The following is an 18,453-nucleotide window of genomic DNA, read 5'->3' on the forward strand; positions in this document are numbered from 1 at the left end:
GTGTTTGTGACCATTACAAAGCGCCTTTTCACATAGAAATAAGTCGGCTTTATTTTTCCATTAAATGAAAATCTCTAAAAACTGATTTTTTGATGGAAAGAGATTTTCTTTCCTTTCATAATTCCTGATGAATGAACTGTTTTGAGTTTTCTTGAACTGGATCGGTTACGGCAGATGTTTTACATCTATACAGCACTTGTCAGAGCAACAGGCGTGTTGTATATGAAGTGCACGCTCAACTCCTAACCTCTTAAAACCGTGCTTCTGAAAGGGCTAGTCAGCTTTCTAAAATTGATGGCTATGTTTAGAATAGGCTATCAATATTCGAGTGGCTCCGACTCTCAGCTATGGCCATGGCACTCGGGCAAGTGCTGCAACCTCTTTTATTTACATTGCTCTGTATTCTTTTAACCATGGCTGTGTCCCATTCACACTAATCCTTAAGTTGATCGGTGGCAGTGCCGAGAGTCCAACTCCCACTGGTCTAATATAAAAAGCTGGGTAACGCTCTTTAATTTTTAGGGGGTTACACAGCTTTTTAAACATAAGTGTTAAAAGCCAAATAAAGAAACAATAACCAGCTTTCTTTCCCTTACAGATTCAGCGCTCACGCACTGGCAGTACTGGTCATTGTTTAGAAAGTGCTGGCAAGTGATTGCTGCAGGCAATCATTGTCTGCAGCATGTAAGTGCTGTACTGCTGGTATCACGGGCCGATCCCTGAGTAGTGGTGATGACAGTAGTATAGCTAATCACCTCTGTGGCCACAGATTGGCTGCAGTGGTCATGTGCCAACTGAGCACAATCAGCGAAAAAAATCTTTGTAAATCTCTCCAGCACACAAAACCCATTTGACATCACAGACCTAAAAGGCGTATTTCTACAATAGAATGTTGGTATAGGTTTTAGGTTCTGGCATAACACAGGGAACAGTGGTGGTCCGACTCCTGGGACAACCTCAAATCTAGAGAATGGGGAGACCAAGGTCCCACTGGATTATCTCCTGCACGGCAGGGCTTCACCCCGTCTTCGCTGCTGTAGATTCATCGTAGATTGAATAGAGCAATCTCTGCATAATGATAAATCGACAGCATTGCCGTACTAAGAAAAATTAAGTTTGACCAGAACAGTTACAATGGAATGGGCCCAAATTCTGACCAACTATTGTGAGAAGCTTGTGGAAGGATATCCCAAACGTTTGACCCAAGTCATTCAATTTAAGGGCAATGGTACCAAACACTAATAAAATGTATGTAAACTTTTGACTTTGCAGTAAGTAATAAAAATGCCTTAAACATTCTCTCTCTCTCATTATGCTGGCATTTGGCGAATATTAAAAATGATGGTAATCCTAATTGACCTAAAACGGGAAAGCTTTATTCTAATTTCATGTCAGATATTGAGAAAAACATGCATATGTGTCTTTTTATATAGTGTATGTAAACTTCTGGTTTCAACTGTAGCTTGCAATGTGGCTATTTTATTCTAAAGCCCCCTGATCGTGAACCGCCAAGCAAGACACTGGTTTTGACTGCTCGTCGGACCATTCATACATGTGCCTCTGATTTCATACCGAGGATATTTTTGCATAGCATTTAAATTTTCACTTTATTTCAATACCAGGTGGGACGATGTAGCGCGCAGACCTATGACACTCGCATACATCTGTCTGTGGTGCTTTAAATTCTAACCGCTGTCGTAATTACACTTTACGTCGGCTTTTCCTCTTACAAGATCTGCAGTATTTCAATTTTTTAAGAGGTAGATTAAACTCCCAGGGTGTCTTCTCTTACAGCAGCGGGACGCCATGCAGAACAATTTAGAGAAACTCAAGAGAGAAATGGCAGCTCTGGAAGCGGTCTTGGAACAGCATGGTAGCCAGAGTCCTACGTCTGGGAAGGAGCACGCATCCACAGCGGAGCATGTCACAATAAGACCGCAGGAGGCCCAGCAGAAACAAACAGACTATGGTAAATATGCACACAGTATAATGAGCCATTGCCTACGACATCCGCTCCAGCTGCAAACAGCACCAGCATGCTGGGGAAAATTACCATGTACTTCTGTTCTAACAGTCTGTGTCATATCAACTTAGCCAGAATGTTTTAGCATGAGTGGGCATATGCACCGGCATAAAAGTAATCAGACTCTCCCCATGCGTGCACGCTATATAAAGTCTTATAAATGTATGCAGACGTGTAAAGTAATCTGCAGTCGGGATGTAATTGCATGATCATCGGGGGCATGAATTGGTTCTGATCTACAATTGACAGCCTCAAGGTCGTTGTGCAATTTTCAAGGTGAAGCCGCAAATGCTTACAGCGCACAGCAGTGAATATGCTTTATATAGACCAAGTTACACTACTACTGTAGGGTGTTTGTGATGAGCAATCCGAAATGTTTTAGTATTGCAGAAAGATATCTTCAAGTTCACGAGAAATTTAGAGTAAGGCTATGTTCCCATGTTGCTTTTTTTTTTTTTCTGTAAAACTTGCTCTCGATTAGTAAAAACGCTGCATATAAAACACAGCTATTTGCTGCAGATTGTATATGTGATTTGTCCACAGTACACGTTTCATTTTTTATTTTTTTTCACCTAAAACGCAAGTGTTTTTGTGCTTTCTCATTGCTTTTTATGGGTATAAAAAAAACTCTGAAAGAACGGACATAGTGCAGATTTAAAAAATGCTGTATTGCTAAAATTTAGTCAGGAAAAAACCCCAAGCCGTGTGAATGAGGTTTCTGAAATCTCATTACTTTTGCCAGTACTATAAAACCCAGCTTCTTTTCTGCAGAAAGAACACAGCAAAAATGCCCCGTGTGAACATAGCCTAACTGCCTTGCAACCGCCCAACTAGATGTACATCTTTTTGTACTTTTCAATAGCGTATAAAAGCGGGTGGCAGGAGAGACGTGGCCACTACCAGCCCTGCGCTATTTAGGAGATGATGACCACTACGACCGAACACTCGAGCAGGGTGCTACAGCGTCACCCCGGTCTTAGGTCTCAAAATGGATTCAAGGAGCCAAGATCTAGATAGTCTATTGTCTACTTTTTGAGATACTGAATTTGTGTTTGTTACAGGAAGGAGACCTAAACTTTTAAGTAATTTTAATATAATGTTGTCCCTGTTTTACTGTGGACGTCTGGGTCCTGAAATCATGACCGCTGAAGCTAAGGAGCTCCACTTATGCTTGAGTGCACACTGAGCAGTGTGTACCCCCATTGACTTTCTATTGCGCTCATCCCGAGTACTTCTACCCTTCAGAATGAGGTGTGGGCCTCGGCACTTGGACCCTCACCGGATAATACTTAACAGGAGTTACAACATTTCAAAAATTATTCCGATGTTTATTTGCTTTTTAAGCTTTGAGACCTGCAGCCCTTTAAGACGCCAATATAAAAACTCTGAGCACTAACTGTAGTTTTGGTGACATCGCCTTGTGTCTGGTAGCGGAGCTATATCAAGAGATGACAAAATTGCAGTGTACGTTACACTGCTCACTTCTGTTTCCCTGAAAATTCGACTGACTATCTTGTGATATTTTTTTGTGCTCAGCGAACACTAAAGACTATGCAATTTTAACAGGGATGGATTATCATTGATTACATGTAACATTAAGGCTTCCATATTCTGAATTCTAATATATACATATACTAGAGCAATTTTATCGCAGCCTTCTGTTCTTCCCGAAAGCTGAGATGTAGAGCCGTCTGCACACAGTAGATGGATGTAGGTGAAGGATGGAGATTTCAGCAGCTATAGTCTTATAACTATGGGGGAGGGATTCCCAATAGTCTATGTACAGTGGGCTATCTCCTGCTCTCTATACAAATTTGTATGCTTTGTTTAAAAACTTTGCTATGCTATTTAGGGAAGCATAGCTGTTGGCAGAGTGCTATGATGGCTATTTCGTGTATGTTCTACCCCCTGAGGATGTCCCACATATGGTCAAGTTTTTAGATTCCTTTAAAAGGAGTCTTTCACCCCCAAAAAATGCAAATTAAACCACTTATCCATTCATATAGGGGACATAGCCCCTATAATAATCATAACTGTAGTATAGATTTCACTTTTTCTATAATTTTTTTATTAAATATGTAAATGAGGGGTCTTCAGTGCATCCGTGGCATGGCTAAGGGCTCAATGTATCGTTCCGGCCCCTCAATTTGCATCCTTTTCACCCTTAGTATGTTGATTGACAAGCGCTCGCTTTAGAGCACTGCTTGAACTCAATCCTTGGCCTTGCACACACACCATGTCAGTGCGAGCGTGCTCTCATTCCCCTTTCCTGTCAGAATCGGCCACCTACTACTGTGATCCTATGTGTAGTGAGCAGCCACTGTAGACAGGAGGGGATGACATTGTGTTTGTGCACAGCTCCTGCAGTGTCTGTGTGCAGGGGTGGGGATTTAACTTAGGCCGAGCTCCGAAGTGAGTGCTGTCAATCAAGGGGATACAGAGGGAGCGAAATCACTGAGTACTTTGCCACATCAAGAGTGCATCAAGGAGCCCTCATTTATATATGTAATAAAAGTTTTTTTTTAAATTAAATGAAAATAGTGAAATCTATACTACAGGTATGATTTTTATACTGACTAAGTCCCATATAAATGTATAAGTGGGTTAATTTGTTCTTTTTTTGGGGAATGACAAACTCCTTTTTATCTATATCTGGTTATTCAGGATGCATATGGGACTATAAATATTTATAGGCTATTATCAGTCCTTTTTACACCCCCTCCTCCCATGGGAGCTGCAATAACTGTCATTAGTAGCTGGACATCTTTATTGGCCAACATGAGGCAGGTATGGGTGTACACAGACATGAAGGGCTGTGCTAAGTAGGCACAACAATAAGGCCGAGGTCAGGTGGGCATTTTTCAGGGTCTCTATATAGACTGACTGCGGGTCTCCTGACCCAAACTTGCAGCCCAATAGGCATGTATAAGACTTTGGGCCCCAGTCATTAAGACTGGCGTTGTGTAAACTAGTCTTAATAAACGGGGATGATGGAATAAGATGATCTTAATACATTAAAGTATCGCCACTTAATGTATTAGGCTCAGCTATACATGTACTCTAGTCAGGAATGGGATTACATTTCTGTCAAATATTTTGCCACTAGAGTGGTCTGAATCTTCATTAATGGGGCTGGCTTAGCCATGCCCCGCCCTGCCCATTTTGTTGAAGCTTCTGGGACTAGCGTAAAAATTCCTAAAGGCACTACATTTTTGCACAACCTTCTGAGTTACGTAAAAAAAAAAAAAGAAATTAATCAGTTTTCTGGCATAAACACCTTAATGAGTTAGGGGCTTATAAATTCAGGTCAGGACGCCCGCGGCATTGTGATCTATATACACACTGTGTGATACAACCACCAGAACCCAGCTTGTGCAATGGGCAGATGGCGGCTTCTGATTCCTATGGTCAGAATGTTCTGCGGCCGGAAGAGAAGTTTTCAGGAATGGGCAATAAAGCTAACCAAAGCTAACCATCCACTTTACATAGCTGCTTACAACTATCCCCCCGACACTCCCCTATAAGCTTCTGTGAATGTGTTTCCCATGGAAACTCAAGTGCCTGATCATTATTTCTTCCGACATCTACCATCGCAGGAGCATGAAACCCCAGCCCCATACTTGCACCAGCTTGGACTTTGTGGCGGCTCGCATCCTATATTCCTGGCGGATTTTCTTTTGGTTGTGCTGCTGATCTCTGATATATAGCTTTTATACTATGCCATAAGTGTCTATTTGTAATTCTCTACTCTTGCCACTTGTTACTGATGTGTCCGGATAATATTCTCTAATTAACATGATTGAGGTGGATGACATAATATGTCACAACTTCCAGTCATTTCATCTTTTGTGACCGGTGCCCCCTGCAAAAGCCTTGGACTATGATTATGATGAATGATGAAAATACATGAGTTATATCTGTATATTTCGTGTTGCAGACATTTACAGATCACCTGATGCAATCCCAGAGACTGAGGTCCCATCAGGACAGAGTAGATCATCAGGATTGCAAAGCATTGAACAACCACCTTCAGTTGAAAAGCGGTAAATGTCCTTTTCATTTACATTTAAGCTGATCTGTTCTTTTTGTTTCTGGGTTATGACGGTTTCTAATTTGATTGTGTATTTGGATGGCTGGCATGTTTTCAGGTCAAGGTCACCAACTCCACCCTGTTGTCTTCCTGAGGCGACATCAAAGAAAGGGACTCCAGAGAAAATCCATGCTTCTTTTAATGTATTTAAAGAGCTGAGGGAGAGTGCCCTAACAGATGACAAGTCCAATGGTCAGATGGCAGAAGACTTTCTCCGTGCTCATGGGCCAGGTACCGTATATTCCGGCGTATAAGACGACTTTTGAAGACTGAAAAATCTTCTGTCTAGTCTGGGGTCGTCTTATACGCCGGTAATGCTTTTGAACTTTCAGAAATTGACATGCGGGGATACTCTGGGGGTGTTAATAAGCTGCCGTGGCCGTATCCCTGCCATGTCGGAGTTAATATAAGGTGGAGGGAGTTAAAATACGGCGGCGGTAGGTCCAGACAGTCAGCGCTTCTGTGCTGAAACTGACACATCGCTGCGTATTCCCAGCTCCGGACACAGCGCAGGGCTTCTGTGCCGACAGCTTTCACTTGTCACAGAAGCGCTGCGCTGTGTCCGGAGCAGGGAAGTTCGCATCGCTTCTGTGACAATATATGAAAAGCCGGCAATTCAGCAGCGGCATAAGCCGGCACCCGACAATTTAGAATAGAAAGAATAGAGCATCACACATAGACTAGATAGATAGAAACATGTCAGTCACATATATATGAAGTACAGTGACAGTATTGCTTACTGTACTTGTCATTTAGTGTAAAGGATTTATTAAAACAAATATTAGTGTTTTCGTGCACCGTCTCTTTAAAAAAGCCGGCCTGCAATTCAGCAGCGGTACCCGACAATTTATAACAGAAAGAATAGAGCATCACACATAGATTAGATAGACAGAAACATGTCAGTCACATATATATGAAGTACAGTGATAGTGTTGGTTACTGTACTTGTCATCTAGTGTTAAAATAACGGATTTATTTAAAAAAAATTGGCGTGGGGTTCCCCTTAATTTTAGTCTCTAGCGGAGGTTAAGCAGACAGCTGGGGCAGATGTTTGAAGCCTGGGAAGGGGGTAATACCCACGGAGCTTCCCAGGCTACTAATATCAGCCCCCAGCTGAATACCTAGCCTTTACTAGCTATTAAAATGGGGGATCCCAAAAAAATGACGTGGGGTCCCCCCTATTTTAATAGCTAGCAAAGGCTAGGCAGACAGCTGGAGGCTGATATTAATAGCCCAGGAAGGGTGCCATGAATATTGGCCCCCTCCCAGGCTAGAAACACCAGCCGTCAGCCGCCCCAGAAATGGCGCATCCATAGGATGCGCCAATTCTGGCACTTAGCCTCGCTCTTCCACGCTGCCCTGGTGCGGTGGCAGGGGGTAATAGGGCTGGGGTTGATGTCAGCTTATAATGCCAGCTGACATCAAGCCCAGGTTAGTAATGGAGAGGCGTCTATAAGACACCCCCATTACTAACCCCATAGTCAAAGGTAAAAAAAAAAACACAAACACCCAGAATAAAGTCCTTTAATTGAAATAAACACACAATTCTTTATTGTTCTAAATTAAACCATACTTACCGTCACGCCCATTCCAGCTGAAGCCAACGATCTCCTGCAATAAAAGTAAAATAATTCATTCATTGTCGGCTCATCTGGATGCCGTCACAGTCAGACACTGAGGAGCACAAGCATGCCTGCGCTTCTCAGTGTCTGCGGGATGATAGGCTGGATGGCAGCGTTCTGCTGCGGTGCAGCCTGTCATCTCGATGTAGCAGAGCTGGACCGGTCCTGGGAACCACGGAAAGGTAAGGATGAGGTTGCTTTATTATTTTACTTTTATTGCAGGAGATCGTTGGCTTCAGCTGGAATGGGCGTGATGGTAAGTATGGTTTAATTTAGAACATTAAAAAATTGTGTGTTTATTTCAATTAAAGGACTTTTTTTCTGGGTGTTGTGTTTTTTTAATTACTTTACTAGAAATTCATGGCGGTCATGTCTAATATTGGCGTGACCCCATGAATTTCAGGCTTAGGGCCAGCTGATAATGCCAAGCTGGCCTTAACCCCTTTATTACCCAGTGAGCCACCGCACCAGGGCCCTGGATGAGTTGGGTACAGCGCCAGAAGATGGCGCTTCTATGAACGCGCCATTTTCTGGGGTGGCTGCGGACTGCAATTTGCAGCGGGGGTGGCCCAGAAAGCTTGGGCCTCCCTGCGCTGCAGATTCCAGCCCCCAGCTGCCTAGTTGTACCTGGCTGGACACAAAAATAGGGCGAAGCCCCACGTATTTTTTTTTTAAATTATTTCATGAAATTCATGAAATAATTAAGAAAAAAAGGCCTTCCCTATATTGTTGTGTCCGGCCAGGTACAAATAGGCAGCTGGTGGTTGGGGGCAGCCCGTTCCTGCCTGCTGTACCTGGCTGGACACAAATATAGTGCGAAGCCCCACTTCAATTTTTTTTAATTATTTCATGAAATTCATGAAATAATTAAGAAAAAAAGGGCTTCCCTATATTGTTGTGTCCGGCCAGGTACAAATAGGCAGCTGGTGGATGGGGGCAGCCCGTTCCTGCCTGCTGTACCTGGCTGGACACAAAAATATGGCGAAGCCCACGTCAACATTTTTGGGAAAAATTAATTACAAAATTAATAATAATTTAGGGACTGCATCTTTATTAACCCCTCAATTGTCATTTAGTGTTAAAATAAAGGATTTTTTAAAAAGAAAATTGGCGTGGGATCCCCCATCATTATAGTCTCTAGCGGAGGTTAAGCAGACGGCTGGGGCAGATGTTTGAAGCCTGGGAAGGGGGTAATACCCACGGAGCTTCCCAGGCTACTAATATCAGCCCCCAGCTGAATACCTAGCCTTTACTAGCTATTAGAATGGGGGACCCCCCCAAAAAATGACGTGGGGTCCCCCCTATTTTAATATGTTTATGAGTGACAGTTTTCCTGCTATATACCTGCATGTCATAAGAATTTAAATTAAAAAAGGACCATGTTAAATTCAAATCTGTTTTTTTTTAATTTTTACCGGTGTTTGGTATGCGTTGGAAAAGGGGTAGTCTTATACGGTGAATATATCCTAAACTCTATATTTTAACAGGAAAGTAGGGGGGTCGTCTTATACGCCGGAATATACGGTACACTACTTTTTAAAGTTTTGAGGTTTTTAGCACTATACCACTAATAACAAAAAAAAATAATTATATTATGCACAGGCAGGGCCAGGACGAAGGCTAGGAAGAAGTAAGCAACTGCTGCCTCGTATCACATGAGGTGGGGGTGCAATAAAAAATAAATAAATAATAATTTCTGTTGCTGCATTGCACCTCACGCTTATCTCTCTATCACACAGGCAGCAGCAGTCCGTCCCCACTCCACAATGCCGCCCACACAGTGTTCCCTGCTCTGTCCAACAACTTAGAAAGAAGTCTGTCAGCAAAAAAATGACTATTCAAACCAAATACAGGTGCTTGGTGCACCCTTGGTGTGGTAAAACATTTTAGGGCATGTTCCCACCTGTTTTCCCTCCATCTCCCTCTCCTCTTTTTTTGATTGACAGCTCTAGCTTTATAGAGCCAGAGAATGTTGGAGATAGAGGGAAAACAAGTTGGTGAGAAGGGGCACCTAAATGTTTGGCCATGCCTAGGGTGCACTGAGCGCCTGTACTTGGTTTGAACAGTTCTGTGCTGACAAAGTCCCTTTAGCCTGATGCTGCTGCTACCCGCACCCTTTGTAGCATTCACTTAGTCGCTGATATATGTACACTGTATATTCAGCATTGCAGCATGGTGTCCAGGTGCAGGCACACCAGTGAGTGCAAGTATCAGCCTGTGCAGGAAGTTGGCCAGCAATAGGCTGGCTGTTCATGCTGTCTCCCACTGCCAACAAGCAAAGCAATCTTGGTGCCTGCACAGATCTTTTCAGCAGGGCTGTGGAGTTGGAGTCGGTATAAAATGGACCAACTTCGACTCCTAAAATAAATTGGGTACAGTAGTTCAATGCAGTTTGTGGGGAATACTTTTTCATAAGAATTTGGTAAAGTTATGAAATGTCCTATAAATGTCTGTCCTATTCCTGATCTAAGGGTCTAGACTTTTAGTGGAGATGAATCGGTGCTACAGTAAATTTATCACTTAAACATGAGCCATGTATGAGGGAGTCGGAGTCATGCTTTTCAGTTGCTTCACAGAGATGATTGTCAGCAGAGTAAGCTCTCTTGTGTATGGGAGATTCAGGTGAGATAGCTGCGGGCCGCACAATGAGCAGAACCATACTTCAACCAACTGGTATCCAAAGTGTATGGGAGGCTTTAATGTCTGAAGTATATGTGTGTCTGTGTGTATAATATAAATATATATATAATCTCATTGAGTGGACATGTGTGCATAGTATCGCCTGCACAGTTATTTGTAGTGGTAATTTTTGGATACTGTATGACTGCTATGTACACACTATTTGAAAACTGCATTTGATAGATAGAGGAGCAGTGCTCTTGGATATATAGGCTTTTATCATTTTATAGCAGAATTTCTGAGTGAAATACTGAAGAATAAATGCCAACAGTAAAAGTACTACTTAATCCATCCAAACACTTTGACAATGACTCCTATAGCAGTGTTCATACAGAATGGTTGTCAATCATTATGTATGCTGGGTAATCAGGGCTCTTACTGTCTTGTTGAGTATAGGGGGTGGTCAAGCATTCGCCCCATACATTCTATATGGGAATAATGGAGAGCAGAGTACAGCGCTCCTGCATCCCCATAGAGAATATATGAAGCAGTGGTGCACAGGCTCTACTCCTGCTGTTTTTATGCCTTTGCCCAATGTACATAAGTGACATCCTATACATTAGCAGTCTGCAGTGCCGGTGCGCTCAGCGCATGCTTGTTTCATACTGTGCTCATGCATTAGGAGCAAAAGTGCTTTAGTCTGCCCATGTATGTGACATCACTGGTGGCAACATGTACATTGGGATACGGCCTGAGCAGTGGAAAACTACATTCATGATGTACAGAACAGGATTAGACTCTTTATTGGAATTGGTGGCCGAGTGCTAGAATAAGTGACCCTTGAGGATATTATTAAAGTATATTGCGAAAATACAAAGCGGTGGAATATAAAGTGATTTAAAGAAAAGGAAAATAATCAAGGACAAAACCCTTCTAGGACAGGGTGTGTGAATGGAAATTAAATCCCCAATTGTTCATAACAGCCCTCTGATAAGGCCAGTTGCTAAAGTGGCCAGACAAACAAATGTTAATTGCTACCACCCCTCCCCCAACTAAAAAAATGGATTTCACCAAAACTGACAATTCTTCAGTTGCGTAAGTTGGTTTCTGATTTTTTTTTCTTTTTCCTGTTGTGGTCAGTTTTACCTCTGCCATTGACACAAGGACACAACTACTAAAGTTTTGTGTACTTCAGGCCCTTCTAATTGACAACTTGTCCTGCTCGTCATATCTAACTTGTAAGTTTAGGAAAATGGCTGGGTAATGGTTCTAAAATCCCACTCTGCTCATATAGGAATTTTTAAAAGGGACATAATTTTGGTACACAATGGAAATGGTTAACAGCTCTGCTACATCTGTATATATGGTGTGTGTTTGTGTGTATATATATAATTTTTTTTTTTGCTTGTGTATTCGTGTATTTTCCGTTGATTCATTTTAGTTGCATTTATTCATTTTTTTCTGTTTGTATTCTGCGGGGTTTGGAGCAAGTTCACTGATTAAATTGATTTAGCCATCCAATTATTCTGAAAGCATATGAATGTTCATGTCCATCTAAAGAAGTGTAGAAATATGATAACGAAACAGGCTTTTATTTTAGCTTTTGGGACCTCGCATGTCCATTTGAAATGGATTGCCTGTTGTTTTTCATTCGCTTTGCTTTTATGCATCGATGGCTGTATGCCTTGTAATAGCGGAGTTTAATTAAGTCCATTCTCATGCCATAGAAACGCTGCTGTTGGTCTAACGTCTGGATTTCTGTAGCTGATTTGAAAATGATCATGAGTGGAACAGATTGATGTTACCGCTCATTAATTGCGCTATCCTAATAATTGCTGGCTGGGTACAGTTACTGTCTTTTTATTTTACGTTCTTTAATCCTAATTATATCATACATGTAATCTTGGTAAAGCAGAGCTTTGTAATTTTTTTTAAATGTTTTCAGAATTACATAAATGGCGGAGATAATAGACTGAGGTCAGACTCCGAAGTAATCTAACCTGCATAACTACGTGTCTGCAGTGGTGTATGGGCTCATTCACACGTCTGATTTTCGCGTGCAAGTGTTTTCCGTGCTTTTCCCAGATGGCTCTTATATCTGTGATAGTCAATGGGGCCATTCACACATTTGTGATTTTTCGTTGACCAAGAGGTCTGTGGAAAATCGCGTCGTCCAATTTTGATCCAAGGGTCGGATCAAAATGGGCGATGCAAGTTAAAGGGTTCGTGAAGGCGATTTTCATGGACTGTCAGAATGGAGAAGGTGGAGAAACTGTTTTTTATTTTATTTCTCCACATGTGAGAAAAATAGACGACACTCGGATCAAAGTCTGATCAGAATAATCAGTCCGTTTTTCTCGTACATGAGAAAAACAGATGTCTGAATGAGGCCTATAGTGAGTATTTTCTGTTAAATGGAGCATTACCCAGCACTGCTTTTCACATATACTGATTCCAGGGGATCATTAATAACTAAAGGATCAGGGGCGTTTTGTTTTTTTTCTTGAATGCATGACATTTTGGCAAAGGAATTTTTGGCTTCTACAGTTCGTACATAGCTGTTTCAACAGCCAGGTGTGAACTGTGATAACACTGACTCCTTCTGCTTAGCAGGGTCTCTAATTATTTTTTCTTTTTCTAAGTGGTCTTCTAAGTTGATTCATGACAAGTTGAAAATTCAACTTTTAGGGTATGTGCCCTTGTTCAGCATTCAGCATTATTCAGAAATATCTGCTGCAAATACCGGAGTATTGGCAGGTAAAATGTGGGGTGAAGTGTTTTTATGTGCGGTTTTGATTAGTTTTTTTTCCCATTCATTTGAATGGGTGAAAAACTGCAAAAACGGTGGAAGAATTGACATGCTGCAGATATAAAACTGCTTTAAATCTGCAAGGAAAAAAATAAGCTGCCTGTGCATAGGGCTTTCCAAAAGCTCATTCACTTTACTGATACAATAAAACGCTGCGCCTTTGTTATCACGAAAAAGTATGCTTTGTGATCATTTGGAATTTAGACCTAAATCAGCTTTATGACCCAATTAAAAACAAGCAAGCTGTCCATGTTTTGTAATGTGTTGTTCTTTTATGTACAAATAGTTTGGTGGGGGTTTGGGTCTTGAGACCCCCTACTATCGTTCAAAAATCCCCCAGAAAAATATGCAGCTCAGGAAATAAAAGTGCACAGCTGCTTCCTGAGCGTGCATACAGATCGATGTTTGGATACAATGGAAAGCCTATGCTTTGACACTTAACTGATGACTCTTGCCTAAAGAAGATCCTAGTCCATGATCAAAAATGTAACTATTCTTCACAAGCAAATTGACAGCGCCTGACATCCTACTGCTTTTACAAACGCTGCTTACGAGCACGGGAACCTGGGGTGATCCAGACAAGGAGATGGTTTCTGTCAGTACATTGCTGTCTGTATGCATTGCTCACAAGGTGAGCATATAAGCTAGATCACACACTGTGCAGTATTATACCAGACGATACTACCCATGGAATCTCCCATTTTTGCTTCGCTTTTCCTTTTTCTTATCTTACCATTTTTTTTTTTCAGTGTTCTGCTTAATTTAAAAATCAGTATATGAACAAGCTCCGAAATGCATATCAGAAAATGTTAAAATGAGTGAAATTTAGCCCTTTTTTCTAACTAAAGGTAACAATAGCATTTAAAAATATTTTTTTCCATGTCAAAGGTGTCCCTATCCTAAGTATAAAACATCTCTGTAGATCCTGCTTATCAACAGAAGGAATCTTGGATGACCCAGACACATCCGGTTGCCTGTAAGTGCTGCTTACCCTCATTTACTAACTAAACATTTTTGGCCTCTGCTGAAATGTTTATTGCATATCCAGATGATAGGCAATCAGTGTTCTGCTCCTGCTAAGCCTCCTTAAAGGAGTTGTACACTATATCTTGCCCTCATCAAACCCAGAAACTGTAAAAACAATGTTTTTAAATATGGTCTGTCATCTATTATGCATCCAAACGCATGTTCTCCCTACTAGAGATCTTTCTTAGTTTTCCTTTGATGTCCCATAACGATTTGTTGTATGTAAATGTAGCCTTGTTAACCAAGGTGATAGAGATCTCAAAAAGTTGCCTAGAGTAAAATTAAGAATCACGCCCACTTGGCTAACAAAACTGGATTTACATACAGGGAATAAAGGGTCGTGTCGCAGGAACAAACCCAAATTCAGGAGAATAGCGACATTTTCACCAGGTGAAAAATTACATATTTATGGCAAGTGACAGGTCATTTTTAACCCTGGATGACATGACAAGTACAGGCCAGTATGTTGTCATAGTCACTCGTGACTGTCTGACCTGTTGCCTATGATCCGACTGTCTAGCCTCTTTTACGAAAGAAGCGCAGTTAGGAAAACCAACAAACTAAGTGTGCATTATTGATACTTCAGCTTTATTGTGCAACAGATGTTGTAAACTGTAATTCCGGCTTCTCCAATTTATTATGGAAAAGCAAACGAGCCTGTGATTGAGAATGATATTACTTGAGCAGTATAATCAAAATCTAAAAAGTATGCTGAAGTTTGAGAATACTTAGCATAAAGTGGAGAGCATGGTATCATCACTTTTTTTTCCTTTTTAATAGGGGTAATGTCTTGTATTGCCTTTATCTAAGTGAACGTGGGTAAACTATTGATTGTGTCTAGTGTGGCAGTCGCTTTAAGAGGTAAAACATGGCTGGGGAAAAGGCAGGCATGTTTTACCTCTTTAAAGTGACTGTTCGGTCTCTTGATTATACAGTCTTTATACTTTCACTGTCATCACTTTCCCTTTTGGGGTTGACAATCTAAATTCCCTATCAGTATGTCTTGGTAGTCTAGGAGGAAACCAGATTTCCTGGAGTAAGCTCACACAAACCTGGGGAGACATACAAAATCCTTGCAGATTTTGTCCTTGGTGGAAATCGCACTCAGGAGTCCAGCACTGCAAGGCTATAGTGTTAACCACTGAGCCACCGTTCTGCCTGGAGTCTACAAGCTTTAGGATGCACAGATGACAAATATGATGCAGAATAAGGGTCTTTTGACACTGTTATAACCTAAAAAAAGAGAAGCACTGATGTAAAGTGATGCCAACACCATCTATAGATTCCCTGCTCACCTAATTGTACTAAGGTATATCACAATGCTTTAGGCGTACAGAAAATCGTGTACCCTCTGAGGCAGCACGTCATCGAACCGGAGAGGCACCTGTACTCTCCGCAGTTAAGATCTGTATCCACATGGGGCCAAAAGCAAAGCTAAACAGAATAGCGCCAGGGTTTCTTCGCTAATATGTCAAGTTTTATTGGAATATGCGTTTCTGGAGCGAACCGCTCCCTTCTTCAGGTCATAACTTGCAAGCTGAACAAAATACATTTTAAAAGGAATTATATGGCATCCCATGGGACAGTCCTGTTCACGCCATCTAAGTCCTTTTAAAATGTGTTTTATTCAGCTTGCATGTTATGACCTGACGAAGGGAACAGTTCACTCCAGAAATGTGTAGTCAAATAAAAATACCTATTACAGAACCTCTGTCGCTGTCCTTTCCATCTTTGTGTAAACCCATGTATAATCAAAGTAAAAATCACAGTTTGCAGAGGCCTCAGAAATATTCCAGTGCATAGGCAGTCAGAGGCATACATTGCTAATAGGCTTCCATGTGAAAAAGAAAAATATATGTTGCACGGTATACCTTTCTTAGCCGGATGCCTTTTCAGATGGCACACTGAAAAATAGGTATGCCGTACCAGCTGGAAGGATGCCAAAGAAACTGTTTTTGTCTGGTGATGGATGCCCTATGGATATGCTTGATGACGTGCCCCCTGGGCCGTGGGGTACTCTGTATCCGGGCCGGTCGGAGCTGGGGATGTCACCGTGGCGGTGACCCGGTCCTTGATCCAGGGTGGTCAATTAAAGGAGAAAAGTAGAAGGGGAATAAAGTTTTTATAGAGATAATGTTCGTGACGCCACCTGTGGTATGCGGCTATATGGGGCCGCCGCTGCGGTGCAGATCCTCTGGAGCAGATGGTGATGCAGCAGAGTTGGTTCAGCTCTCCACAGGCAGAGCTAAGCCCCAGGGCAGGATATAGTGGTGTTATGAGGTAGATGTTGCTGGTGCTGTGTAGTGCAGGGCTGGTGATGGCACAGCAATAATTCCAGGATGCAGTGGGGTGCAGTCTTCAAGGTTTACTCAGTTATTTAAGACTCCAGGTTACCAGGGCCAGTGTGTTATCTCCCACGTCGTCTTGTGTTCACCAGGGAAGGGGTCCAGCAACTCTCAAGTATTTCAGGAGTACTTAAACGGGACCCCATTCTATGTTCCTTTCCCGGTCGTCTTCCCTGCGCTAGCTCTCACCCTCCTGCCCTGCGCCTCACAATCTGTGTCCCATGCCGGTAGCCTCGGATCTTGTCAGGCACCTTGCAATCCCCTGGACCCTATGCGGCCACCTTTTCGGCGATGTAATTGTGGTGGGTGGCTGCTGCACCTTGCAAATACAGCAGCCTCCGGTTATCTAGCTGAGCCTGATTGTTCTCCACTAGTTTGGGGGCGGTCCCCTCTGCGGCCTGACCCCTCCACGTCCGTGTTGATTTGGGCGCACGGGTGGCTACCTGCACTCACCGTGCCCCTGGGATCCCCTCTGACTCTGGAGCCTTCCCTCTGCTCCCGTCCTCTCTCTACTGGGCCTCTCTTACCAGGCCTGCTCTCCTCTCTCCTGAGCGGAGCTCCTTCTGAGCTCCCACTCCCCGCTGTTTCTCCTCTATACTCAAATGACTGAACTCCTTCTAGATGGTTCCCCCTCTTCTTATACGCTTTCTGACGGTGCTCCCCTGATCTACTTCCTCCACCCACACCCACTAGATGGTTCCCCCTATCTTGGTCCCCCCCTTCCAACCAGGGACAGGGCTCAGCAGTGGATAAGTGCATCTTGCCCCTCCTGCTGGTTTGGAATGGTGTAGTGTTGGATGTAGGTGGGTGGGTCCCGGGTAGTACTCCCTCCTTACCTGAGAGTGGGGTACCACACCTCTGGGTGAGATGCAGTACCTCTGTGGCGACTGAACCCGCAGGGGGGCCACACTTGACATGAGCTGGGAACTTTCCCAGAACATAGCCCAAAAGTACTGTGAAGGTAGCAACCTCTCGCTTAAGGCTGATTCAGACGTGTGTGCCAGTCGGTCCGAGCACGGACCACTAATTCATGGACTGGGATCTCTGCCGACCCGAGTTTGACAGCCTTTAGTTTGATGTTCACACTGTATAGCTTTATCGCTGGATCAAATGCATTTTATAAAATTAATAGAACTCAAGACATGTGCGACTATTTATGACTGATGCTTGTCTTCTACCATTACCTTTCATAATGGATACAGAAAATGACATTTACTTGAACCTGTTAACCTTGCATGAATTGTGCAGCTAATGTTAAGAGTGCCCCACAATATGGCTTTACAAGAATAGGATGACTTGATGTGTTCTTATGAAAACATGGAAATGCAGACTGCAGGGATTTTTCCCTCTGAACTGTTATCTCTTGGCTAAAGATTTTTATGTTTTCTTACTGTAAGCAATTCAGCTTTTAGCTGTCTGTTTCTGCTGATGGAGTCTCCTCTTTCTGCATGTTTTTTTTTTTTTTTTTAAATTCTTTTCCCCTTTAACCTTTTCGGAGAAAGCTGTGTTTGTCAAGTGCTTTGTAGAAGAGTGAATCAGGAGGCAGTGGGTGGGATGAGGATAACTTACTGTGTAGCGGTACTTTTGCTGACAGCATTCAGGGAGATGTACTCAGACAGGCATACATTTACCAAAGATTACTCAAAGTGGATTTCTAAAACCTTAATGCTTTAAGGATACCGTGAGATGTATTAGGAGTTTATATGTTATTGAGAAGGGACTCCATAGAATATTCTGTACATCCAGTCCCTGACTTAGAAACATCCGAATTCCATGTGACCCCTCACTGTTAAACTCTGGCTGCTGTCTGATCCTCTTCTTTCCGCCATAGCTCACTCAATCTCCAGCCTCTTCACTATAGACCATGACTTCCAGAAGCTTCCAGGCCTGGAGCTCACTGCACACCGTAAGATTGTGTC

General features: G+C 42.5%; 1 protein-coding gene across 1 annotated transcript in view; it reads left to right on the forward strand.

Moving 5' to 3' along the window:
- The window catches only part of BRCA1 (BRCA1 DNA repair associated), a 156,138-nt gene that overhangs the window by 71,210 nt on the left and 66,475 nt on the right, over positions 1–18,453 (forward strand). The window contains exons 12-14 of the mRNA XM_073683619.1: positions 1,795–1,969; positions 5,961–6,066; positions 6,172–6,344. Of these exons, the coding sequence (XP_073539720.1) occupies positions 1,795–1,969; positions 5,961–6,066; positions 6,172–6,344 (454 nt within the window). The remainder of the gene's footprint in view (positions 1–1,794; positions 1,970–5,960; positions 6,067–6,171; positions 6,345–18,453) is intronic.

The sequence above is a fragment of the Phyllobates terribilis genome, unplaced genomic scaffold (assembly GCF_046119375.1).
Source record: "Phyllobates terribilis strain yellow unplaced genomic scaffold, ASM4611937v1 Scaffold_5__5_contigs__length_657084704, whole genome shotgun sequence".
Classification (NCBI taxonomy): Eukaryota; Metazoa; Chordata; class Amphibia; order Anura; family Dendrobatidae; genus Phyllobates; species Phyllobates terribilis.